The 23,532-nt window shown below is 49.4% G+C and overlaps 1 protein-coding gene across 3 annotated transcripts in view; it reads left to right on the top strand.

Annotated features, from left to right (window-relative positions):
- KCNN3 (potassium calcium-activated channel subfamily N member 3) overlaps positions 1-23,532 on the top strand; it is a 166,050-nt gene that overhangs the window by 118,356 nt on the left and 24,162 nt on the right. For 2 of the 3 annotated variants that reach the window (XM_031653347.1, XM_031653348.1), the window contains exon 4: positions 19,865-20,006. In XM_031653347.1, the coding sequence (XP_031509207.1) occupies positions 19,865-20,006 (142 nt within the window). Of the gene's footprint in view, positions 1-4,262; positions 9,396-19,864; positions 20,007-23,532 lie in introns of those variants that run through there. The other variant, XM_031653349.1, reaches the window with a different exon arrangement.

Here is a 23,532-nt window from a genome sequence, read left to right as displayed (position 1 = left end):
GATAGATTCCTGAGGTGCCCGGCCTGTGCCTGAGGCCACATGATGCAGAACTGAAGGAAGATGGGTCTGAGCTGGGTGCTTGGAGCCTAGTCAAGGGTGACCACAGGCTGAGGGAGGAGAAACTTCTGACTTGCAGCATCCTCACAGGAATGCTTTGTGGTGTTATCTCCATTTCCCTGATGGAAAAACTGAGGCCAAGAGCAGTGGGGTAACTCCCCCACCATGGTGTGGAGTTGCTTTATTGCCTCGCCCCCAGCAGAGGGCACATCTGAATGATAATATCTGCTACAGTGCTCAGCCTCTGTAGGAGGCTAGGAATTGTTTTTTTAATAAATAAGGAGCACCATCTTTGTTCATGGCCATTCATTCTACACAGGCTCTCCTCTGGCCCAGCACTCTGTGAAGTAAGCAGGGCAGGAGCAATTTTCCCATTTTAGAAATTAGGAAATAGAGGCTTTGGGAGGTAAGTGAGCCAGGGTCTCACCGCTGGCCCAGGGCTGCTGCCCGGAAAGTCCTCCACCTGGAGCACTCCCATTCTCCGAGGTCCCCTTGCCAGCTGGCCAGGACTGTCCAGCCTGAACATCTCTCCTTCCTTCCTTCATGTGCTCAGTGCTTGAAGATGCCAGAGCCCAAGGTCACTTCAGCTAACAAGCCGATGGCTCTATATTTGGGTGAGCTGATGGTGCTAATGGCAGTGTAGATGTTCGTTTTAGAAGATAATGATGTTTTCTGAAAGTCTGCGGAGAATTGTGCCATTGCTTGAGGGGTAGCTAATAAAAATCACCCATCGGGTAAAAGTAGAAGTCAGCAGTAGACCAGCGTTCACCTAAGGAATCATCATCGTCATCACTATCATCATCTTCCTTATCAACAGCCTCATCTCTAGTCATGACAGATTTGGCCAAAAGGAAAAAAAATAAAGGAGGCCTTTCGAGGACTTAACACTGGGAGGACTTTCCTCCATGCCTCCTCTCTCTGTCTGTCTCCCTAATTTCAGTGAGTCAGTTTTTCCTCCCCATCTGTTTGCTTTCTGGCACTTTACACAACTGTCTGGGCTCTTTCATTTTGCCTTCTGTGGTTGCTCAACTCCATCGTTTCCCTCTCGATGCTTCTCCTTTGTTCCCTGGCAGGCTCCTCTCATCTGCCAGTTTCCAGTCCTATGAAGAGTCAGAGGTGGGTTGTAGTTTTCAGGCAGCATTTCTGTTGCCTGGCAACGTGTAACAAGCATCTTCGGTGGTGGCTGCTTCCCCTAAAACAGAGCCAGGCTGCGGATGCGGTGGACGAAGGAGTCTCTGGGAGCTTCTCTGGGGTCATGGGGAGGAGTTAGGGGAGGGGGACAGACAGACATACAGTCCATGGTGACTCTGAGTGTTGCCATTCTTACTCTTTTATAATAGTCTTGGCACCGGCACACCCTCTCCTGCCCCATTTCTGGTATCCCAGGTCCTGTGAAAAGGTCCAGTGGTGAAAAGCCTTGGGTTAGGAGCCATCAGAAGTTCTGTGTAACTTGAAAGGCACCTGCCGCAGCTCCCTGAGGCGTGACCAGCCTGGGCGAAGGCTGCTAGGTGGTTTCCGCTGGTGTTGACTCTGGCTTTATCTTGTACGCACGGGATGCCACAGGCCTCCTGTCTGGAAAGACACCTGGCTTTTGCCTCCGTGGTCAGCCCGGCTGCTCGTTCTCCCAAGGATGGGAGTGGGAGAGAGAAGGGGGACAGAGTGTGATCCAAAAAAAACACAAAAAACCTGACTTAGAGCTGGAGGGAGCCCTAGAGCTTCTTTAGCCAAATCCTCACGTTGTACACATGAGGAAACCGAGGCCCAAAGAAGACAAGCAACTTGCCCAGAGTTACACCGCGAGTTGGGTGGGTCTAAGCTCCCAGCCAAGGGTCTCTCTCCTGGGACTGGACTCTGCCGAGCTCACAGATCTGATGCCCCATGGCTGGAAAGAGGCAGCGTGTGGTGAGAAGTACACCAGATGCCCAGTCCTCTGCTTTCTGGCCTCCATTTGCATATCTGAGAAGAATGAGGTGAACTGGGCTAGAGGGAGCCCCAAGACTCAGTGACTCTGATGGCAAAGCTGACCCAGCAGGCAGGCCCCTGCTGCCCAGGTCTTCGGCCACGTGTCCAGGGCTGCTGGCACTGCCCCAGGAAAGCCCAGAAGCTGAGAGGGTCCTGGGCCTCTGAGATGATGCTCCCCGGGAGAATCCCACTGTGTGCAGAGACCCAGAGCACAGCCACGACACTTGTCACCATCAGGCTGATTTAGGGCAAGCCTCCTGGGCATCTGTGTCTTCAAAGATGTTCTCTTAAGACCCTCATCCTTGATGAGGGCTGCAGCTGCCCACTCCCCTACCTAACCAGCTCTCCATCTTGTGTGGGAAATGGGTAAGAAAACGTTCTCTGAGAATTACGGCTCTTTGGAGCTGGAAGGGGCCCTAATGCACGTGGACCCAGCCCCCCACCCTTCCCAGATGAGGAGAGGGAGGCCCAGAGCTTTGAGGGTTGATGCGAAGGGGGTTTTGCTCTATTCCCTTCAGACCCCACAGAGGAGAAGGCATCTCCAGACGGGTCATCTCTTTATCCTGCTCCGTCCTTTCCTCAAGTAAGAATCTCTCAGTTCAAGAGGCAGAGAGAAGGATTGTTGAAGGCAATCTGTCTCTTCACATGTCTTTCATTCTCCTCCTGGGGCTGAGGAGATGGGTGAGGAGGGGTGCAGGAGGCCCTTGGCCTGAGCTCCAGGCCTGGAGCCTTCCCTTCCAGCCGCTGCTCTCCAGAGCTTGGGGTGCACCAGCTTCGAGGCTTTAAAAGTTTCTCCAGCAAGAAAGGCCCTTTTGAGGGAAGAGATGTGTGTGTGACTGGCTGTCTCCATTCCTTTCTCCATATAGTGCTGAGCTTCAGAATTAGCTTATTTCTGATGTGTACCGGAATTTTCAGTTAATCATGTAAACCAAGGCTCAGGTGACTTGGCTGTGGGGCAGGTGGGCCCGGACCAGCCCCTGAGAAACTACCCCCATCCTAGACTTTGTTATGCTTCACTTGGCCAGAGCCCACTCCCAGAAAGCAGGGCAATGTGCCTTTCTGGGTAGCCCAGGCCTATGGAAAGAGGCGAGAGGTCAGGGGCAGCTGCACTCCCTGGGCAGGCTGCTTATGGTCCGGGAGCATCCCGCAGTCTCCCCAAGCCCCATGGCCACGGGGGTCCCAGGTCAGGGCATTATTGTGCATATCCCCGTCCTCAGGCCCCTCATGTTCAGGCCAGACGCTCACCCAGGTGCCCTTGCCCTCAGACTCCTCTCCCTCCAGCCTCTGTCTCTGTCTCCATCCCTGTCTCTCTCTCTCTTTCTCTATCTTCCTCTCTCTCTGATTCCCGGGGGGCTACTTTGCAACCTCTGCTGAGTCAGAATTCTTCCCACTCGCCCTGACGTCCCAGGCTCCTCCTTGGCACCCTGTCTTATCTGTGGCAGGGAAAGACGCCCAACCAGAGCTCCCACGTCCTGCCCTGGGAACCCCACTGCTCTGGGAAACAAAACCAAGAAAATTCCTTCCCGGGGTACTTTTCCTGTGCTGTTCCTCTTTGTTCTTGGTCACAGGGTGATTCCCACCTCCTTCCCACACTAACCCTGCCCAGGTGAGGCTGCAGCTTTGTGTGCCTTCCACAACATTTGCTTGCCTAGGGAGCTGCCTGCCTTTAATTATCTTTGGAAAGCATAGCTGAGAAGAGCAAGACACCCTTCTTTTCTTTAGGGCTCTTGCCAGGAGACTGCCTATGCAGCACTTCCCTCCAGGGGGTGCCATTCACATCGAAGGCTTCGTGACTGGCACTTCTGGGAGTTGCACAGTGCACAACCTACGCTGCTGAACAGGGCAGCCCTGGCTCTGTCTTACTGTCCTGGGAAGCATGGCTCATTATAACACAGATCCAGGATCAGATACCTGAGAAAGAGAGAATCCCCAGCAGTCTCTCCACTCATCTCCCCTCCCTTTGTAGGCCTCTACTTCCTCCAAGGTGTAATATGGTCAAAGACAGGGCTGTGGATGCAGGCAAGTCCAAGCACGCACTCGGGCCCTGCCACTCAACTGATGTTTTATTTTGTGCAAGTTTCCTAATCTAGTAATTAATCAAGTGATCCTCCCACCTCAACCTCCAGAGTAGCTGGGACTATAGGCACGTACCACTATGCCCTGCTAATTTTATTCATTTTTTGTAGAGACATCATCTCACTTGTTGCCCAGTCTGGTCTTGAACTCCTGGGCTCAAGGGATCCTTCTGTCTCAGCCTCCAAAGTGCTTGGATTACAGGCATGAGCCATTGCACCTGGTCTGATTTTCCAACTCAATAAAATGGGAAGTGACAGTTATGAGTCTTGTTTTTTGAGGATTAAATTAAGTAATGCACATAAAGCTTTGGCCCACAGGGCACGTGATTGGCACTTGAGAAATGATAGGGACTATTGTTATCTCTTCAAATAAGATGAGCATCGAGTCCTACCTACCTCACAGAGATAGCCCCAGAAATAAAATGAGTGAGAAGTAGATAATCTCTAAGATCTTTGAGGAAGTATTTTGCAAGAATCCCAACTACTGTTGTTCTTCTCTCTGTATATAAAAAACGAAGAGCTGTGAAGCCCCTTTGCTTCCGAGTCATGCTCTGTGACTGATGGGAGATGTCGGGAAAGGCTCAACCAGGAGAGAGAAAGCTTGCAGACACGGGTGGCAGACTGAGGGCCCCGGGCGGGTGGAGCTGAATGAAAACCACAGACAGACAGCAACTGTGAGAGAAAGCAGAGACCCAGTATGGCTTTAAACAGAAAGCAGAGGCCCGCAGCAGGGAGTGAGATGAGACCAGGTTTAAATGTCACTTTCCCCTAAGTTCTTATTCATTCACAGCTTCCTTCAGTAGCTCTGACCAGCTTTCTCAGCACCTACTGAACGACAAACCAACTGACCAATGGAGGCTGGTGCTGGGGGTGGAGATGGCCAAGAGCCCATGGTGAGAAGTAAGGGAGAATGGGGAAGAAGGGGCTCCACGGAGGGCACTTGATCCAGGACGGCTTTCTGGAGGAGGTGATTTCCTAGGCCTAAGGGGCCTCCAGGCAGAGGGGCCAGCATGAGCGAAGCTCAGAGGTGGGGGAGCATGGATTGCAGGAGAGAATAAGCAGTTGCTTGCCCGGGTGTCACAAGATGCCGCAGTGCACCCAAGGCTGCAGGAGCAGGCAGGGACTTTTCTACCAGCCTAAAGATTTTGAAATGACTCCTCTATCAGCCAACAGTTTCCAACCTTATTTATGTACTTGTTTCTTTGATTCCAGCGACGCAGGAGAGATGGTATTCAGACACCCGACTTCTGCTGTGGGTGTGCCCTAGGTTATAAATCATTTTCATCAGGATAGCTGGAGTCCCGGCCCTTCCTTTCCACTGAAGAAAGCAAATCAGAGTACAAGACAGCGAGAGTGGTATTATCACAGGATAGCCTTGAAACTGCCATAACAAAAAAATAAATCGTTCACAAATGTTAATCCTTCAACTACTATTAGGCCCAGAGAGATTGTTTGTCTACCCCAGTGTGTCGCTGCGCAGAGGCTGAGAACGTCCCCTCTTCTCTTCCCACACCTAGGCCAGGGGGAGCCACTGGTAGATTGGGAGCAGGGGAGGGTCTGGAATTTCAGAAAGATTTCCCTGGCTGCAGTGTGGAAGGGGGATTTGAGGGGAAGACGGGACACCAGTTGGGGAGACTGCTGTAGTAACAGAGCTGTGACAGGATGCTCTCCCCCCACCCCCAGGGACAGTGGTGGCTGGGATGGAGAGCAAGGGCAGTTTTGAGAGAGCTGGAGGAGCCAGCCCCCACCGGATTGACTCACTGGATGTGGAGTGATGGGGAGGAAGCTCAGGAACAGTGCCTGGTGTCCTAGTGTGGCTGGATGGATAGCTGGTGGGACTGCCCACAAATAGGAGGTGCAGGATGAAGAGGGCCGGGGTTGCAGGGGACCTGGGCAGCAGGGAGACGGCAGGTAATGAGCAGAGCTGGGGATCAGTTGAGCTTAGTTTACCTCCCTCCAGAGATGTCCCACGTTGGGGGGACCCATGCACCTACTCCAGATGTTACCCTCCCCACTTCACAGCACAGGATTCTGCCTGGCGACATTTGATGCCATCTGTATCTGGCCACCCAGTGGGTGCCAAATGCAAGTTTGCTGAATAAGCAAAATCAAACTGAAGCAAACAAAGACTGGTGTCCCCAAGGGATGGCCAGCTCCTTGGAGGCAGAAACCCTTTCCCTCTAGGGCAGAGCTTCCTCTGCGGGTCCTCACAGGGGCGGGTGGGAGAGAGACTGAACGAGTGAAAGGGAAAACAAGAGGAGAGACGAGAAGGAGGTGGAGACAGTGCTTCAAAGGAGAAAAAAAGAAAAAGAAGCGTGAGAGAGAAGAAGAAAGAACAGAGAGGGGCAAAGGCAGGAAAAATAGAGGAGGAGGATGAAGACGGAGGGGTTTGGGGTGAGGGTAATGGTGCAGGCCAGCTGTGCCCGTGAGTTCACGGGGTTCTGCTTATTAAACCCCAGCACTGGCAACTTTGAGAAGTTGCTCAGAGTTCCTTCCCCGCCCTGCTTCTCCCTCCAACTCACCTCAGCCTTCTCCTGAGCCTGCCGCTCCACCCGCAGCACTGTCATCCCAGCCCATACCTGCTCCTCTGAGCTGGCTCTGTGTCCCCTGCGCAGTGGCCCCCCGCCTCAACTTGGCATCACTTGTCTCCGTTGTAATGCGGCCCTTTTTTGCCTTGGTGTTCTTTGGTGTCTGCCTCCTTTCTAGAACTTTTAAGTTCCCAAGTAGGCACCAAGCCAGGCACACAGTAGGGGGCTCATTTCTATTGCTGACCAAATGAACTCATTTACTAAGTTCCAAAATTTGTGCCAGGCACTGTGTAGAGTTTTATGTTTTTCATCCATGTAATCATCCACGTGGTCCTGTACAAGGTTTTACTGCTTCATTTTACAGAAGTGAAGCCCAAGACAGAGAGAGGTAAGCGCCTTCCCTAGGCCACACAGCTAACAGGTGGCAGGGCTGGGATCCAGACCCCCATCTGTTGGGCTCTCCGCCCGTGCCCTCTCTGCCACGCCACCTCCAAATACCGTGGAAGACATGCTTCCCATGGGAACAGTGCTGCTTCCGAGCATATTGTTTTTCTCTATTTTCATGCATTTTATTAAACATTTCCAAATCAGGAAACATGGAAATATTTTTTAATAAGAAGAAAGGAAACATTGCAAATTGAGAAACTGACTCAGAAGGATTTGCCAGATGAGCCATCTGGTTTTTAATTTAATAACCATTCAAAGAGGTTGACGGTGCTTCCCTCTAAGAAGAAAATGGACTATGGAAGGAATGGCAGCTGGCTTCCCTCAAGTGGTGCATCCATTTGCAAGGTGGAGAAGTTGAGCAAGACCAAGAGACCCAAGAGAAGAGAAACACACTCCAAGAAAAGCTTGGCTGATGCTGGTGTTGAAGCTTCCCCACCCAGGCCCGCGGAGGTTGCATCCAGCTGTGTGACACCAGCCAGCTGTCCCACCTCTTCCAGAGTTGCTCAGAAGCTTCTACAGAAAACCACTAATGGAGACAGAGATGCCACCACCTCAGTGAAAAAAAGCCACACCAACCAAACCCGCGTGTTCACAGAGCAAGAGCAAGCTGCGGTTGTTTGGTGGCAAGTCACATTTGTTTGTTGGAGCCGTTGTGCTCTGGTGGTGCTGGTTTTCTCTCCTTTTAAAAATAACTGGAGGCCTTGCACCATGCTGTTAGTTCTTAGCGCTGGAAATAAAAGACTAGATTTAGAGTTGCCTCGGAAAGATCCAGGGCTGTTAACTTGAATTACCTGGTAGAGGAAAACGTCGTTATTTTCCTAAATTCAAAGCCAATTCTTGAAAAATAGGACACAGAGGTGAAGTGGATGGAGGGGTGACTTTATATATGCATATGGTGTCCTGGGCACGTGGTTTGATAGTCTTGTGATCAGCCCTGAGTCTTCAAAGCCATTCATTTTATATTTTAAGATGTTTATAAGGGAAATTGTTTTTGAGAAAAGAACGAACTGGATTTTTTTTTGTTTTTTTTTTTTTTGTTTTTGCCTTGATGTGAATTCACCCACTGGCACAAGCAGTAATAGCCCTGAAGTCACCTTAAGCCATTTATTCCTCAGCTGCTTTGAATTTCAATGGGATTCTTTCACACACCTCGAGCATTTCTGAAATGCTCCTAAAGGAGCTCATAATACCCTTAAGAAATGGTGATTTCACCCCATTTTCTCCATAAAGCTGGAATCACATGCCCTAGCATGCTGAGGGTATTTGATAATTAGAAGTTGATTATACTGGGGACCTGGACAAAGGCAGAGCTGGGAATGGGAATAAAACCCAGGACTCCATGAAAATCTCTTTCCTTTCATAATAGCTTCTAATTCAGGCTTCTAATAGCTTCGAATGCCAGTCACACACACAGCCTCCCGGCCATCACCTACTGGCAGTGGCTGAGCGGGTACTTTGCCAAGCTGGAATGGTCCCTGCCCAGGCACACAGGTGCTGCCTCCATGCCCCACCCTGTGCCCAGCTCACTGCAACTGCCATTTTTAGCAGCCGAGAAAATACAGGTTTCAGTCCCAGTCTTTTCACTTAGTTGCTGTGAGAAGTTAGTTAGGTCAGTTACACACTGGAGCTTTGCATTGATTCACTGTAAAATCGGGTAACAGCTCTTATCCTGCTGGTCTTGTCCCACTGGCTTGTGAGAAAGACGAAGTGGGGCCATTCATTCATTCATTCACTGGACAAATATTTATTGAGCACTAGGGATACAGCAGTAAACAAAACAGAAAAAGTCCTTTCCTCCATGAACCTGATATTTTAATAGGGGTTGACAGTCAATAAATACAAAAATAGGCCACATATCTATTATGTCAGGTGGTGATAAGTGCTGTGGAGAAGAATGACTCGGTGAAAGCTGGCCTGGTGGGTGTGGGGCAGTAGTGCACTTGGAGACAGGGTGGGCGGGGAACACCTTACTGAGAAGCTGATATTCGTGCAAAGGCCTGAAATTATCTGGGATAAGAGCCTTCTAAGTACAGATGTCCCGTGACTTACTTCACAATAAACCCACAGTAAGTTGAAAATATAATAAGTTGAAAATGCACTGAACGTACCTAACCTACTGATCATCATAGCTTAGCCCAGCCTACCTTAAACGTACTGGGAACGCTTACGTCAGCCTGCCGCTGAGCAAAATCACCGGGCAGCACAGTGCCCTGTAGAGGACCTTGTAGAGTACTCGTGATCACCTGGTTAACTGTGAGCTGCCCAGCATCGGGAGGGAGAGTTGCATCACAGATCCCTGGGAAAATATCAACCTTCAGAATTTGAGGTACACTTTCCACCGACTGTGTATTGCTTTTGCACTGTTGTAAAGTGGCACCATTGTAAGTCAGGGCCATCTCTGGAAAGAACAGCAGGTGAGGGGCTCTGAGGCAGGAGTAAAGCTGGCTGGGTGAAGGAGCTGCAGAAACCCCAGGTGGCAGGGCCAGTGGGCGAAGGTGAGATGGACTCAGAGAGGCCCCCAGGTTGGGGGCCCCAGGAGACTTTGGCTTTTTTTCTGAGGGATACAGGAACTTTTGTCTTACTTTTTTTAGAGGGCCTCTCTGGCTGCTGTAACGGGACTAGCTTGGGGCAAGGGTCGCCCAGGCAGAAGCAGGAAGGCCAGTGAGGCAACTACTGCAGTGGTCCAGGTGAGAGGGAGGGGCTGGTCCAGGTGAGATGGTGGGGCTGGAGCAGGTGAGAGGGCGGGGTTGGTCCAGGTGAGAGGGCGGGGCTGGTCCAGGTTAGAGGGCGGGGTTGGTCCAGGTGAGAGGGCGGGGCTGGTCCAGGTGAGAGGGCGGGGTTGGACGAGGTGAGAGGGTGGGGCTGGTCCAGGGTGGCCACAGACCAGGGATGACAGGCGCTCCGATTCTGGAGATATTTTGAAAGCAGAGGGGACAGAATTTAATGGAGATAAGGGGTTTAAGCTGCGAGTCACCATATGAAGAGAAGGGGCTGCAGCCACCCAGAAGAACAGCGATGATTAAAAGGAGAAGCTGGGAGGGGTTTCTGTTTTCCTACACAGCAGCATCTGCTGCCTGTTCTTTCCGTGCGGCTGCCCTTGTCACTAGGACGAAGCCCCAGGTGGGAGGCTCCTGCAGAGGCCGTGACACGCCTCTGTCTGTATCACTCGCTGAAGGCTGATGGAGCCCGTGCACATTCACTCCTCACCACAGCCTCATGAGGCAGGCAGGACGGCATCATTACACCCTGCTTCCTTGGAGAAGCAGCAGGCCCCGAGTCCGTGGAGTGATCTGCTGAAGGTCACAGAGCCATTTGGCATGAAAGGCAGTCTCTGGGCTCCAGATCTTGTGTTCTTTCTGCTATGCCAAGGCTAGCCATAGACACACAAGATGAAAATAGCACTTTTTTTAGTGCACCTATGTGCCTGGCACTGCTCTAATCATTTTAGACGTATCAGCTCCTTTAACCCTCACGGTAACTCTCTGTGAGGTGGTACAAGTATTATCCTCTTTTACAGGTAGGAAGACTGAGGATAAGTTCATGTAGACATTAAGGTGCAAAGCCCGGATTCAAACAGGTGTTCTGGCCCTGGAACCTGTGAGTTCAGCCATGACCCCAGCCAGCCAGGCGACCTCTCCGCAAGCTGGTGTGCGGGCAGCAGGCAGATACTGCTGATGCCACGTGGTGTGTGAGACACAGGCAAAGAGCTCTGGTTGGCTAGGTGGGTCAGGATGGGATTTGAAGTGGGCCCTGAAGGGCCAGTTAGAAGACATCAGGGAGGACAGGGCAGGGGTGACAGGAGCAAGAGAGCTGTGTGTGCAAGGCAAGCTTGGAGCACAGCAACGCTGAAGCGGCAGTCAGAGCAGGGAGCCAAGAAGGCACAGTCGAAGTGGGAGGAAAGCAGGCCAGTGAGCCGCTGCAGACGCCAGAGGAGGGCAGTGTTCCGAGGAGAGAGGCACCGGTGGGGGTCAGAGGCCACCAGGGGGTCAAGCCAGGTATGTGTTGTTGGCTTCTTCATTGGAGAAATTCTCAAGCACAGGGTTCACAGCTCAGTGGGCAGGTCTGACTGTGTGGCTCTGAGGATTGACTGGAAGGCAAGGACAAAGCAGTCCGTTTGGCTGCTTTGGAGTTCTGCAGAGGGTCTGGTTCAATGCCTGCAAATTTCCAACAAATCAGACCCAGGACAAATGGCTAGAGCCATCATATCATGTAGATCCATGTGAAAATAATCCTTTTTATTTTATTTTATTTTTATTTTTTTACAAAACTGGTTTTAAAAAGTGTTCAAACTCTTTTGGAGAAGAAGGAAGAAGAGGCAGTCATTTCACTTTGGCTTATTTTCTGTCACCCTAGTGCTGTAACAGATCACAGCTAGTGTCACGAAGCTGAGTTCTTATTAATAGTGAGAACTGACTCCAAGCTCAAGGAATTTGGCAGCCACTTTGACAAAGGTTTAGTCTGCCGAAGAGAACAGCTGAAGTCATTTTAACATGATTCGCTGAATTACTGAAGCAAGCCTCACTTGTGTAGGGGGACAGGAAAAGCAGCATGTAGGCCTTATTCAGCCCACAAGCATTTTAGTGAGTACCTATTATGTGCTAGACCCTGAGAATGTACCAAGGAAAGGCTACAGAGAATACTGTAATATAACTTCAGGGTTAGACAAATAGACCAATGGAACAGAATAGAGAACCAAGAAATAGTACCACTTCCACATATAATTCATGAGACAGAGGAAGCATTGAAAGCTAGTGGGGGAAAGGATGGTCTGCATATTAAGTGAAACTGAGATAATTGCTTACCCATGTGAAAAAAAATGAAGTTGTATCCCTGCTTCGCACCATATGCAAAATCAATTCCAGGCAAATTAAAGACTTAGAAAGGCAACATTTTAAAACATGTAAAAATGTTACAATCTCGGGGGAGGGGGGGGAACCATTATTGCAAAAACCAAATAACTGCTAATTATAAATTAAAGGATGATAAAGTCACCTACAGTAAAATTTAAAACTTCTATTCATCAAAAATACTGTAGAGAAAATAAAAAGGCAAGGCACACACTGGAAGTAGATATTTGCAACACACAAACTGATGAAATTCTTGTTATCTAGAATATATAACTTTTAGAATGAGAACAAGACACAAACAAGCCAATAGAAAAGTGGACAAAAGTCATGAATGACATGCCACAGAAGAGAAAGTATGAATGACACAGAAATATATGAAAGGCTACTTAAGCTTTTATCATGGAAATGTAAAGTCAAATCTCGATGAGATCCCGATTCACCCACGAGTTTGGCGAAGACTAAAGTCAGATCATGGCAAGTGTTAATGAGGATATGGAGCAACAGGAATTCTTCTCCACCACTGGTGGAAGCCTAATTGGCACTGGCATCTTAGAAAACAACTTGGCATTTTCTAATGAAGTAAAATATGTACATATCCTACAAACCAGCAAACCCAGTCTCAGGTGTGTGTCCTAGAGAAACTCTTATGCAGTGTACCAGGAGCTATGATTAAGAATGTTTGGGCTGGGTGAGGTGGCTCATAGCTGTAATCCCAACATTTCAGGAAGTCGAGGCAGGAGAATCTCTTGAGCCTCAGAGTTCGAGGCTACAGTGAGCTATGATTGTGCCACTGCAGTCCAGCCTGGGCAACAGAGCAAGACCCTGTCTCTAAAAATATAATAAGTCAATAAGAACAATGTTTGTAGCAGTATTTCTGATTAGAGGAAAAACCTGTAAGCTATCCCAATGTCCATCAATAGATGAATGAATAAATAAATCATGGCATATTCATACGATGAAATACAATACAGGAATAAAAATACCCTATAGCCACATATGTCAGTATAATATATATGTTGAACAGAAAGGAAGCAATTCATAGAAGGGTTCACTGTATTAATTATCTGTTGCTGCATAACAACTTGCTCCAAAATTTAGCAGCTAAAAACAACAGACATTTACTATCTCACAGTTGCTGTGGGTCAGGAATTCAGGTGCAGCTTAAATGGGTACCTCTGGCTCAAGGTCTCTCATGAGATTGTCAGGCTGTCAGCCAGGGCTATCATCTCACCTCAAGGCTTCACTTAAAGAGCACCTGCTTCTAAGCCACTCATGTGGTGGTTGGCAGGCTGTGTCCCTTGCCATGTGGCACTCCACGGGATTGCCTCCCGACATGGCCAGTGGCTTCTCCCAGGGAGAGCGATCCAGAAGAGAACTAGTGAGAGATCATCTAAGACAAAAGCCATGATCTTACCATAACCTAACTTCAGAAATGAAAGTCTATCACTTCTGCCACACTCTATGTGTTAGAAACCAGTTACTGGGTCCAGCCCACACTCAAAAGGAAAGGATTGCAAAAGTGTGTGAAGACCTCAAGAGGAGGGGGGATATCGAGGCCATTTTAGAAGCTTCCTACCATACTCTTGTAGTATGATTTCATCCTTATGAAGGTCAGAAATAGGACAAATGAAATTACATATTGCTTAGGCAATGCTACCTATGTGGAAGCACTATGAAGAAAAAGAGGAAATGATAAACATGACATTCAGGGTAATGTTGATCCTGGGGTGGGGGGCGCTGAGAATGGAGAGAACACACAAGTAGATTCCACAGATTGGAGTTGGATGGTGAGTTCATGGTGCTGATTTTCTTTTTGTGTTTCTTGATGTCATTTAATGTCGCGTGTAGTTTTGTTTTTTTCTCTTTGGTTTGGTTTTCTGTTGATATGATCAAAGTTACATGTGCATACACTGCAGAGTCAGTCCTTCTGTGGTATTTGCTGTCTTCCACCAGCTCTTCCCATTTACCCTTCTCCAGAGGCAGCTACTTTTACCTCCTTTTGCTAATTAGTTTTAGTATTTGCCTCCATGTCTGTGAGTAATATGTGTGTATTGCTATCCTTTGATGCTTTGGTTTGTTTAGGTATTACCTATTCCCTTCCCACTCTGAGAGATGAAAATTCAGCTCCCTTTCCTCTTCTCCAACTCTTCCTCACCCTTCATCTTCCTTTTATAATTATATCATAATTTTGGTTAAAGCAGTAATCAGTGTTTACATTAGTCAGTCAACACTAATTTGACTCTATTCATAGTTGAGCCGCCTTGTAGTAAAATATAACTTTTCCCTTCCTGCGGAACTTTTCATTTTTCGTGGAGTTGTTAATGATCATGTTTGTGCGTTTGCTTAGTTTTCTATGTATTTGTCATTAAATCAAGTGCAAACTCTGGCAGTTGTCTAAATCTCTCTTCAGGATGTTCAGGCACATTAGATTTTCTATCAATTTCATCTCCTTGGAAGTGTCTCCCAGAGCCTCTTGACCTGCTCCAGCCTGGATGAGTTGTCCTCCGCGCCTGGTGTGCACCTGTCCTACAGGGACCTCCCCGTACCATCACCCTGAGCTCATTGCCTTTATCCCTTGTCTTCCTCCTTGGTTTACTTCTTTGTTTTGGTGAAGCATACCTCCTGTGGCTTCCTGAGAGAGGGTGCCTGGGAGGCAAACCCGTGACAACCTTGCATATCTGAAAATGTCTTCATTCCACCCTCAGACTGAACTAATACTTTGGCCGATTCAGATTTCTGGTCTCTGGTTTGGAATTCTGATTTGGAAATAATTTTCCTCCAGAATTTTGAAGGCTTTATTCCATGGCCTTCTAGCTTCCAGTGTTGCTGTCAAAAAGTCCAAAGCTGTTGTAATTTCTGGTTCTTCGTATCTGGCCTCTTTTATACCTTCCCTCAAAACCCCTAAAGCTCTGTGGGATTGTCTCCTTTCCCCTGGTGTTCTGAAATTTCACAATAATGTGCCTTGGTGTGCATCTATTTTCATCCGCTGTGCTGGGGACAGTGAGCCTTTGCTCTAGAAACTCATGCCCTTAAGTTCTGGGGATTTTTATTTTTGAATGATTTTTAAAATAATTACTTCTCTCCTTCTTTTCCCCCCAGTTGTTTCTTTCTGTAACTCCTACTATTTGAATTGGGAGACTGATTCACTGATTTTCTCATATTCTCTTTCCCTTTCTCTCCTTTTAACAGATGGTGGGGGGCCTCGCTGTGTCCCCAGGCTGGAGTGCAGGGGCGCAATCTTAGCTCACTGCAGCCTCAACCTCCTGGGCACAAGCAATTCTCCGGCCTCAGCCTCCAAGCAGCTGGGGGATACAGGCACGCACCACAATGCCCAACTTCATATTTTCTTTCATTTTCATTCTTTGTCTTTTTCTGCTTTTTGGGAGACTTCCTCGATTTATCTTCTAGCCCCTCTAGGAAGACTTTTTTCATACAACATTCCATTCTTGTCTCGTGGGTCTAGTATCTTATTTTATCTCTCTTACGTTAATTATAGGGTTTTTCTTTCAAGAGTTCTCTCTGTGAATGGTCTGTATTTGATCCAGAGTTCCTTCTTTTTGTTTGTTTAATTGACTGGTTTGATCTGTGTCTTTAATGTTAGAGACTCCTGGCTGTCTGGGGATTCCTGGTTGCCTGTTTATTCTTAAAAGTAGGGGACTAACAACTTTGAGCTGTAAGGTATTTGAGGGAGCAAAAGTAGACATACGTCTCTACCATCTTTGCCAAGTCATATAGTCGTTTGTATCTCTCATTTATTTCATGTTAAGAAGTGAAAAAAAAATCCATAGTCCACACCCTGAAAGATAAATCAGTAACTGTAATAACTACCCTTGAGCTCAAAGAAAAATTGTATCTTTTCCTCCTCAGCCTTTAAAGAAAAACATGGAGCTATCCCTCCCCCCCAATTTTCGATTGCAAAAAATAGCACGAGATTAGTATGTGAATTTGTGACATGTGTAAACCGCTCTAAAATTGTGAATAGGTTTAGAAACCTTTTCTCCCTCCTCTCTACTCCCACAGTCCTGAATCACCAGCCCAGCCTTCTGGCTCATCACTTCCTGCTTGGTGAGTTACATGCATGTCTTATCTCCATGACGATGCTCCAAGCCACTGGAGAGCAGGGTGCATGTCCAATTCATCTCAGCATCTGCTGTAGCCCCCACCAGAGGAGCGATCACTGAAGGCTGACAAACAACGAAGGACACTCTCAAGACCTTCGTCTCCTCTGCTCAGCACACACAGTTAGCACCCACAGGAATTTATTACGGTGAATGAAAAAAGAAACCCACAAGAATATAATTTATATGTAATTCCACTTTGGTCTCTAATCTCTTTACCTTGGCATCCTCCCACATATGAATAGGATGCTCCATGATCCTAAGGGCAGTCAAACAGCCAGGGAGCGCGAGTTTAATCCTCAGGGTTTGCGGGGAAAGGAGGACTGTGGAGACCCGTGTGCACAACAAAACCCATGATGTGACAGAGCATGGGCTACAGATTGAACCCTAACTTCATAGTTAGGTATTCAAGGCTCTCCATTGCTTCTCCCTGGACACCTGCAAAGCTTCTAGCAGCGTTCCTTATCTGGGGCCTGACCTCTGTAGTCAGTCTTGCATGTAGAAGAATTTTCAGATACCAAGTGTCTCATGTCCTTTCTTTGTCCAAGAACTTACAGTTGATTTATTTTGTATCTGTATCAAATAGTTCTCCAGCCTAAACTTCAAGACATCTTCATGAATGCCTCACCACTCCACTGCACGTGTAAATCCATGCCCCTGTATTTTTCTGTCTATTGTTTCTCAGACTGATAACACCTGTGCCCTCTCAGCAACGATAATGGCCGACATTTAGTGAGCACTTACTTTGGGCCAGCCACTGTGCTGGTATTGCTTGTGGGTTATTTTACTTAATCCTCCCATCAGCGGATAAGGAAATTGAGTGACAGAGAGGGTACGTCACTTGCCTACAGCCATGGAGCTACTAAACGTTGGAGCTGGAGCTCCAAGCCAGGCAAGCCCAGCCCAGCCCAAGATCACTGGCTCAGCTCAACTCCTCACTGCTAAACTGCCTCAACCACGCTTCCTCAGACCTTACCCAAGACTTATCTTCCAGAAAATGTTTTTTTGGAAGAACTGAGGACCCTGGCTGTGACTCTACTACATTTATGTGTTGCCGGCTTGTGGCATGGAGCTGCCTTTACGTCTTCTCCCTTCTGTGTCCCCTCCTACAGTCACTGAAGTCTTGCTTTAGAGAAGCTAAAGTCTGATGTTTTCACCACTGTCTCAGCACAGGGTCTGAGGGTCAGCGTCTGCTGCCATCCCTCCAGCCAGAGAGCAGCCCTCAGGGAGGGGAGGGGTTGCATTGACCTGAAGGCCTAGCGGGCAGAGCGAGCAGGCAGGGAGGCAGCTGCCTGTCGAAGGCCACAGCAGAGCTGGGAGGGGCTGCCACACTGGGCCACAGTCAGGGGTAGACACAATCCCGGGAATCCGAGTTGGGAGCCACCAGCCTGTGTACTCAAAAATAGCCAGGGGAGCAAAGGCAGGCCCCGCTGGGGGAAATGAGGCCCATGCAGCCAGCCAGGGGCCCTCAGGGTGGTAACAGAGCATCCCTGGGGAGCAAGTGTAGCAGATGGAGAGGGCAGCCAAGGCCATCTCGTCAGCAGAGCTTTGGGGAGAGGGTATCTTTTCTTCAGATGTCCCCAGAAGTACCAGACACCTATGTCCTTGTGCAGACAGCCACAAAAAGGCTAATGCCATGCCACCCGCCGGGTCCCCAGTTGCTGGCCAAGGGCTCAAGTGGGCTGGAGAGCCCACCACTGATGTGCTCACAGGGCTCTGCTGGGGCTGGGCTCCGGTGGGTGAGAAAGGCTGTGGCCTGCGTCTCTGTCCCAGCTTTGCACACCTGTTTCTTGCCTGGCCACCCCACCTCTGTGTCCTGTCTCTTCAAATACCCTGCTCGCCACCCGCAGACCACTCTTCCCAGCAAGCTGTGTCATCTTGTCATTCCTGTGCTCAAGAACCCAGAATCTCTTCTAAGGCCTCTAAGGCAAAATCCAAGCTGCTTATCCCAGAATTCCAGGCCTTCCTAAATCTGACCCCTGGTCTCTGCAGCCCCCTGGTCGCCTGCTACTAGAGCCCAGGCGATCTCCTCTCACCGAAGCTTCCTCATTATCCCCAAGACACATGCCAGTCGCTTTTGCCTCTGATGTTGAGTGAAACAGTGAAAGGAGCATGGGCTTTGCTTCCTGTGTGTCCTTGGGCAAGTCACCCAGTGTCTCTGTGCCTCCTGCTGCTTACCTGGGAAATACTTTAAAGGCTGTTTTGAGGTTAGAATGTTCGCGTACAATGTGCCAGCCACACAGCAGGTGCTCAATACATGCACAGTATCCATCATACTGTGCTCTTGCTGCTCCCTGACTTGATGGCCCTGTCTCCTTTCTGACTGGCTGAACTCCTGCCTCCTTCCAGGCCCATCTCTCGATGCACCTATACATGCAGCCTGCCCTGCACGCCTCACTTAAGGTGGCAAGGGAAGGAAAAGCAGCGTTTGCCTATCACTCGCTGGGCACCGACCCTGTGGGGGCGTGGAGATCCCTGATGATGGCAGCGAATCCTTCCAGGGGCCTCCTTGTGCTAGGCCTGTCCCGGCACATTGTGTTCATTAACTCATGGAAGCCCTGATGGTAACTGACTTCCATAGATTCAGGTTCCTAAATGACTTTCTACTCTATCCAACCTAGTTGGTTTGGTCTCCCTGGCCCTTTGTTTTTAGCTTGCCCGTCCAGTGGCCTCCAAGTGGCTAAGAGGAGATTTTATCAAGAAGTGAAGCCCTACATTATAAAATGAATAGTCTGTTGTGTGTTGTTCAGGCTGATCCCATTAGAGAACGGTTTGGAAGAGGATCCACCTTCACCAGCCCTGCCACCCAGCCTGCAACCAGCTCCCTTGCTGCACTTTGTATAAGCCCTGGGCTTTCATTAGGGTCTTCTGCCCAGAGCACCCATTCCTCTGGGCCTGCCTGGAAAATGCAAGCCTTGCTCTTCTGTGGCACCTCTGTGGACCCTCATGTGTTTGGGTCAAGGTCATTGCCCTCTGCCTCTATCCCCAGGGCACCTTGTCCACCCCCTGATTGCACCCCTCTGCAGATGCCTGCCTCCTTGACAAACCCCTCTCCTGGGCTGAGTCTCTGAGGGCAGGGGCTGTGTGGTGTTCATTTCTGTATTTCAGTACTTGGCACAGAGCCTGGCATGCAGCAGGCCTTGGTGTTGGGGTTGAAGGGAGGGAGGAAGGGGATGAGGTGGAATAGGCATCCGGAGAGGAAATGGTGCTGATGTTTCCAGCTGGTTCATCTCAGGGCGGGGCAAGTACAAGTCCCTGTCTGACTCAGAAAGGGAGGTCTCTGTGGACACCCCAGAGCCCCCTCTAGAGATAGCTCCACGAGAGCCCCAGCCACCACAGCTTTCCTCTAGACCCCCCGGGAGATACCAGTCTTTGAAATGCTTCAACTTTCTTAGAGGAAATCGCTGAGTATGTTTGATAATTTTTTTTGACATTTTCCCTGTTCAGGAGCTTGTGATTTCAGATTAATCACATCCACATACATTTAGACTGTCGGCTTGGAAGGGAAAATTTGAATTTTATTACTGCATGATTTCATCCAAAGCTATCTTACCAACACTAAAAGGGTGTCTACAATGAGGTGCAAATCATGACAAAACATTTGATCTCTGGGACCAAGCTCATGGCAGGAGGCCAACGGGATGGGGGGCTGCAGGTGGGACCTGGGTGGGCACAGTCGCAGCCCCTTCAGTAACCTAAAGAGATCTGTGTGAGCCACTGTCACTGCTGCCTCTTCCTCAGCCAAATATCTCATTTCCTTCCCCCCTCTAGGTTTGCCCACAGCCCGGGAATGGCTGTTCATCAACTAACTCCTGTCTTCCCCTCGGCAGGTACCATGACCAGCAGGACGTAACTAGTAACTTTCTGGGTGCCATGTGGCTCATCTCCATCACATTCCTTTCCATTGGTTATGGGGACATGGTGCCCCACACATACTGTGGGAAAGGTGTCTGTCTCCTTACTGGCATCATGGTGAGTACCCGCCTCTGCCCATTCCCTACCCTCAAAATGTGGCAAAGAGCAGAACTCTTTCTTGCAAGCACATAGGGGCCTTCCTAGCTACAGCGTGGGGGGCGGCTGTTAGTTAACCAACCTGCGTGTGTGTCCCCTATACATAAAAAGGCAGGTGGGAAATCTGCAATGGTTTCTCACTTTTCAGTTGACTTTTCTAAGGTAAGAATGAGACCTGGACTCCTGGCAGTTAATGGTCTATTCACAGCTCCCTCAAAATTGGCTGGGTGAAGGTGGTCCTGGCCCGATGCTCTGATGCCCACTGCACTGCTGTGCAGCCCCCCAGTTTGCTCACCTCCAGTGAGCATTGGGGCTTGCAGTTTATTGTCCTCCTTCCTGTTCCCTTGGTCCCACCGACCTTGGCACCATTTCTGATCATGTTTAGCTGGAACTCACAGAAGCAGGGACTGGGGAAAGAGCACTGAGTTGGCTTTTGGGACCTGTGTCCTGGACGGGGCTGGCCATGTGGCTCTGGGCTGGCTCTTGCCTTTCCCAGGCTTCTGCTTCCACTTCTGCCTATGGTGGGGCTGGGCTTTAAGTGCCAAGTGCTTTGCAGGACTGGCATTCGGCAAGGCTGTGATCCCATCCCCAGATGCCCAGCAGGTGTGCCGTGCCCTTTCAAGGTGTATCTCTCTTGCCCAGTGCCCTACGACCCACACTCGACACTCTCGCAGAGGCACACGCTCTCGCCTGTCACATGACCACCATGAGAGGGACGTGGGGTCTGAGTTTCTGCTCACTGTGGACCCTGGGCCAGGCACTCTGCCTATTGGGCCTGAGCATTTTCCAGGGGAAAGTAGAGATGGAGGGCTTGCCCTGCCCTCCCCACTGGCTTGTGCAAGGACCAAATGCAATGATTTATGTTCAAGTGCTTTGAAAACGAGAAGCGGTCACACACCGGTCAGTGTTGGTGGTGTCCTCAGTGTCCTTCAGTTGCAAATTAGTGAAGTGTTCCCTTGGTCTTGTTGCACTTCGGGTCCAGGACAGGCAGCTACTGCTCTTTGGCCTTCGTCCTGGAATCCTAGAACAGTGTCAGAGCAGGGTTGGACACTTTTTTCAGAGGCGGAAACTGAGGCTGAAAGAGGAAAGCACATCTAAGCCTGGGTAGTGCTGGGGGAGGTGGCGGGGTGAGAAGTGGACAGGCCATTGGTGGCGTGGCTTTGGGTCTCCATGGCTGGAGACTGCAGCCCTCCCAAGGACAACCCCCGCTCCACAGCCCCCCTCACACCTTTGTGAAAATCCTTCCTTGCAGTGATCCCTCAGATTCCATTCGTCACCCCCATTGCTCCGAGAGAGATGAAGACCCTCTTTCTGGAAGGGCAGTGACCGCTTTCTGCAGTGGAAAGGGAGGGCCGCAGGTCTGGGGGCTGCCCCCACTCCCCACCCCAGTCTGCCTCGTTGGTTTCCTGGGGCTGATACTGGTGGACCAGTCAGTCAGACCAAGGCTTGGGGCAGTCGGCCTGCTGAGCAAGAGGGGCCAGGCTCTCTCCTCCTTTCTGACTCCAGTCCATGGCAGGTCCCTATTAGCAAGCAGGTCCTACGACAGCAGCTAATGACAAAAAGCTTAGCGCTGGGGTTGTGATAAATCATGGGTAAGTGCAAGGCTTTAGAACAAATATCTTCCATCGGTTAGTAGGAGCTTGTCTTGGCATAGCACCAGCTGTCATGAGGAAACCAGGGAAAGATGCTTCTTACCAGAAAAGAATGAAATGCCACCAAAGGCCAAAGCTTTCCTTCTTAGAGCCACTCCTGGGGTGTGGGCTTTGTGCCTCAGAACCAGCTGTCAGCCAGGGCTGGTACAGAACAGGGTTGCCAATAGATGGATGGGCCCTGCGGGGAGCCTCTGTTATTTTAAAATACCAGACTTTCTCCTTCTCAGCACATAGCTGTGCCCCATCCAAGAAGCAGCACCCTAAGGACCCGGCTTCCTGGTTCCTGGACTTCGCATCTCCTGGCTGTACTCTGGCACAGCTGAGCGGAACAGGCGAGACCCTTGCCCGACCCCTGCCTCTCCTTGGGGTCCGGGGGCTGCTTGTCTTTCAGCACCCCCTTTTGCTGTCTGGCTCTGCAGCGCTCCCCCAGAGGGAGTGTTCCGTTCCCTGTGGATTGAGGTGTGATCAAAGTGGAAAGAACAAATGGATGAGGAGGACCCAATCCAATCCCCACCTTCCATATGAAAAATACAGCCCAGGCCTTTCATCTCTTTTTGTACAAAACCCTGTGCATAAATATATACCTTTCTATATACGGGAACAGGGAGGTTTCCTCTATTCATCGTCAGTGTTTTTCACCCAAATTAAAGTCAGTCGCCTCACTCTGGGGTCAGCCACAGTGAGGAACCCTGGTGGCATTTTTCTAGCAAATGTGATTTTTCTAGCTGAGTCACTCCTAGCCAGGGTTTCACTTTGCTGAGGATCCTTTCCCCTCCTCCTCCCAACCTCCCAACACTATGTATAGCTCCCAATTATTATTGCAAGTGCCTTTACTAAAGGTAGGGCTTCCTGTTTGGTTACCATGGACACCATGAAGGCCAAGGCAAGGCCTGCTTGGGAAGGGAAAGGAAGGATTTGTGTGTGTGTGTGTGTGTGTGGCCTGTAAATAGTCTTAATCATTGTTTTCTCTTGGCAATCCCAGTAACGATGTAATTATCAGCCATTAAGCAGGGTATATAATTGTCTGAACAACTTGCCGTGGCTGGCACAGACCTGGTGTGTTTGAGAGATTTCACCCACAAAAGCAGCTACATTAAAGTCCAGCATCTTTCCATAAGGATTTTTCATGATCACAGTGACAACACAGTAGAGAGAAAGCTGTCAATATTTAGTATCCAGAATTGGAAATGACAGTGCAACGTAAAATGTGTGCAATGCTGACCTTCTGCAGGCATCTGGAAGACCCCAGAGCCCCTCAAGGCTGCTTGGCATAACTTTGTTTCAATCTAGCCTCTTTCTAAAGCTGGACTCACTCTGTAGACCCTTCATGAGTTATGGACAAACAGGCAAAAGCTTCCAATGTCTGCAGGGACGCTGAGCTTTTCCCCAGTGGCCTCATGAGAGATGCGTCTGAACTGCCAAGGGAAAGTGATGATGAAGTAAAAGGTAGCACAAATTGAGTCATTTTGGGAGGAGGCAAAAAGAGGGCTCAGCAAGACATCTGCTTAATGTCAGTTTTAGAAGATGAGCTTCTCCCGAAACACCTTGGTTTCAAACCAATTGATGTTATTTTAGTTGTTGCATGGAATCTGTTGCAGAAACAGAATCCAACTGTAAATCCTCCAGGCTTCCCTCCTCCATTTGTCACTTTCATTTGTGTTTTATTTTATTTTATGCTTCTTTAGTTAAGAACACCTCATACTTTTCCCCTTGGGATACTTGTTTTTCCAGCTTCTAAGGTTTTCCAGCTGGAAAATGTTTCTTGAAAACAAGAGGTGGGAGGACCGGTGTGGAGGAGTCTCGGTCCCGATTTGGGTCCGAATCTCTAGAGTTAG

Source organism: Papio anubis, chromosome 1, assembly GCF_008728515.1.
Source record: "Papio anubis isolate 15944 chromosome 1, Panubis1.0, whole genome shotgun sequence".
NCBI lineage: Eukaryota > Metazoa > Chordata > Mammalia > Primates > Cercopithecidae > Papio > Papio anubis.
The sequence above is the reverse complement of the archived record's forward strand: the minus strand, read 5'-3'. Positions and strand labels throughout refer to the sequence as shown.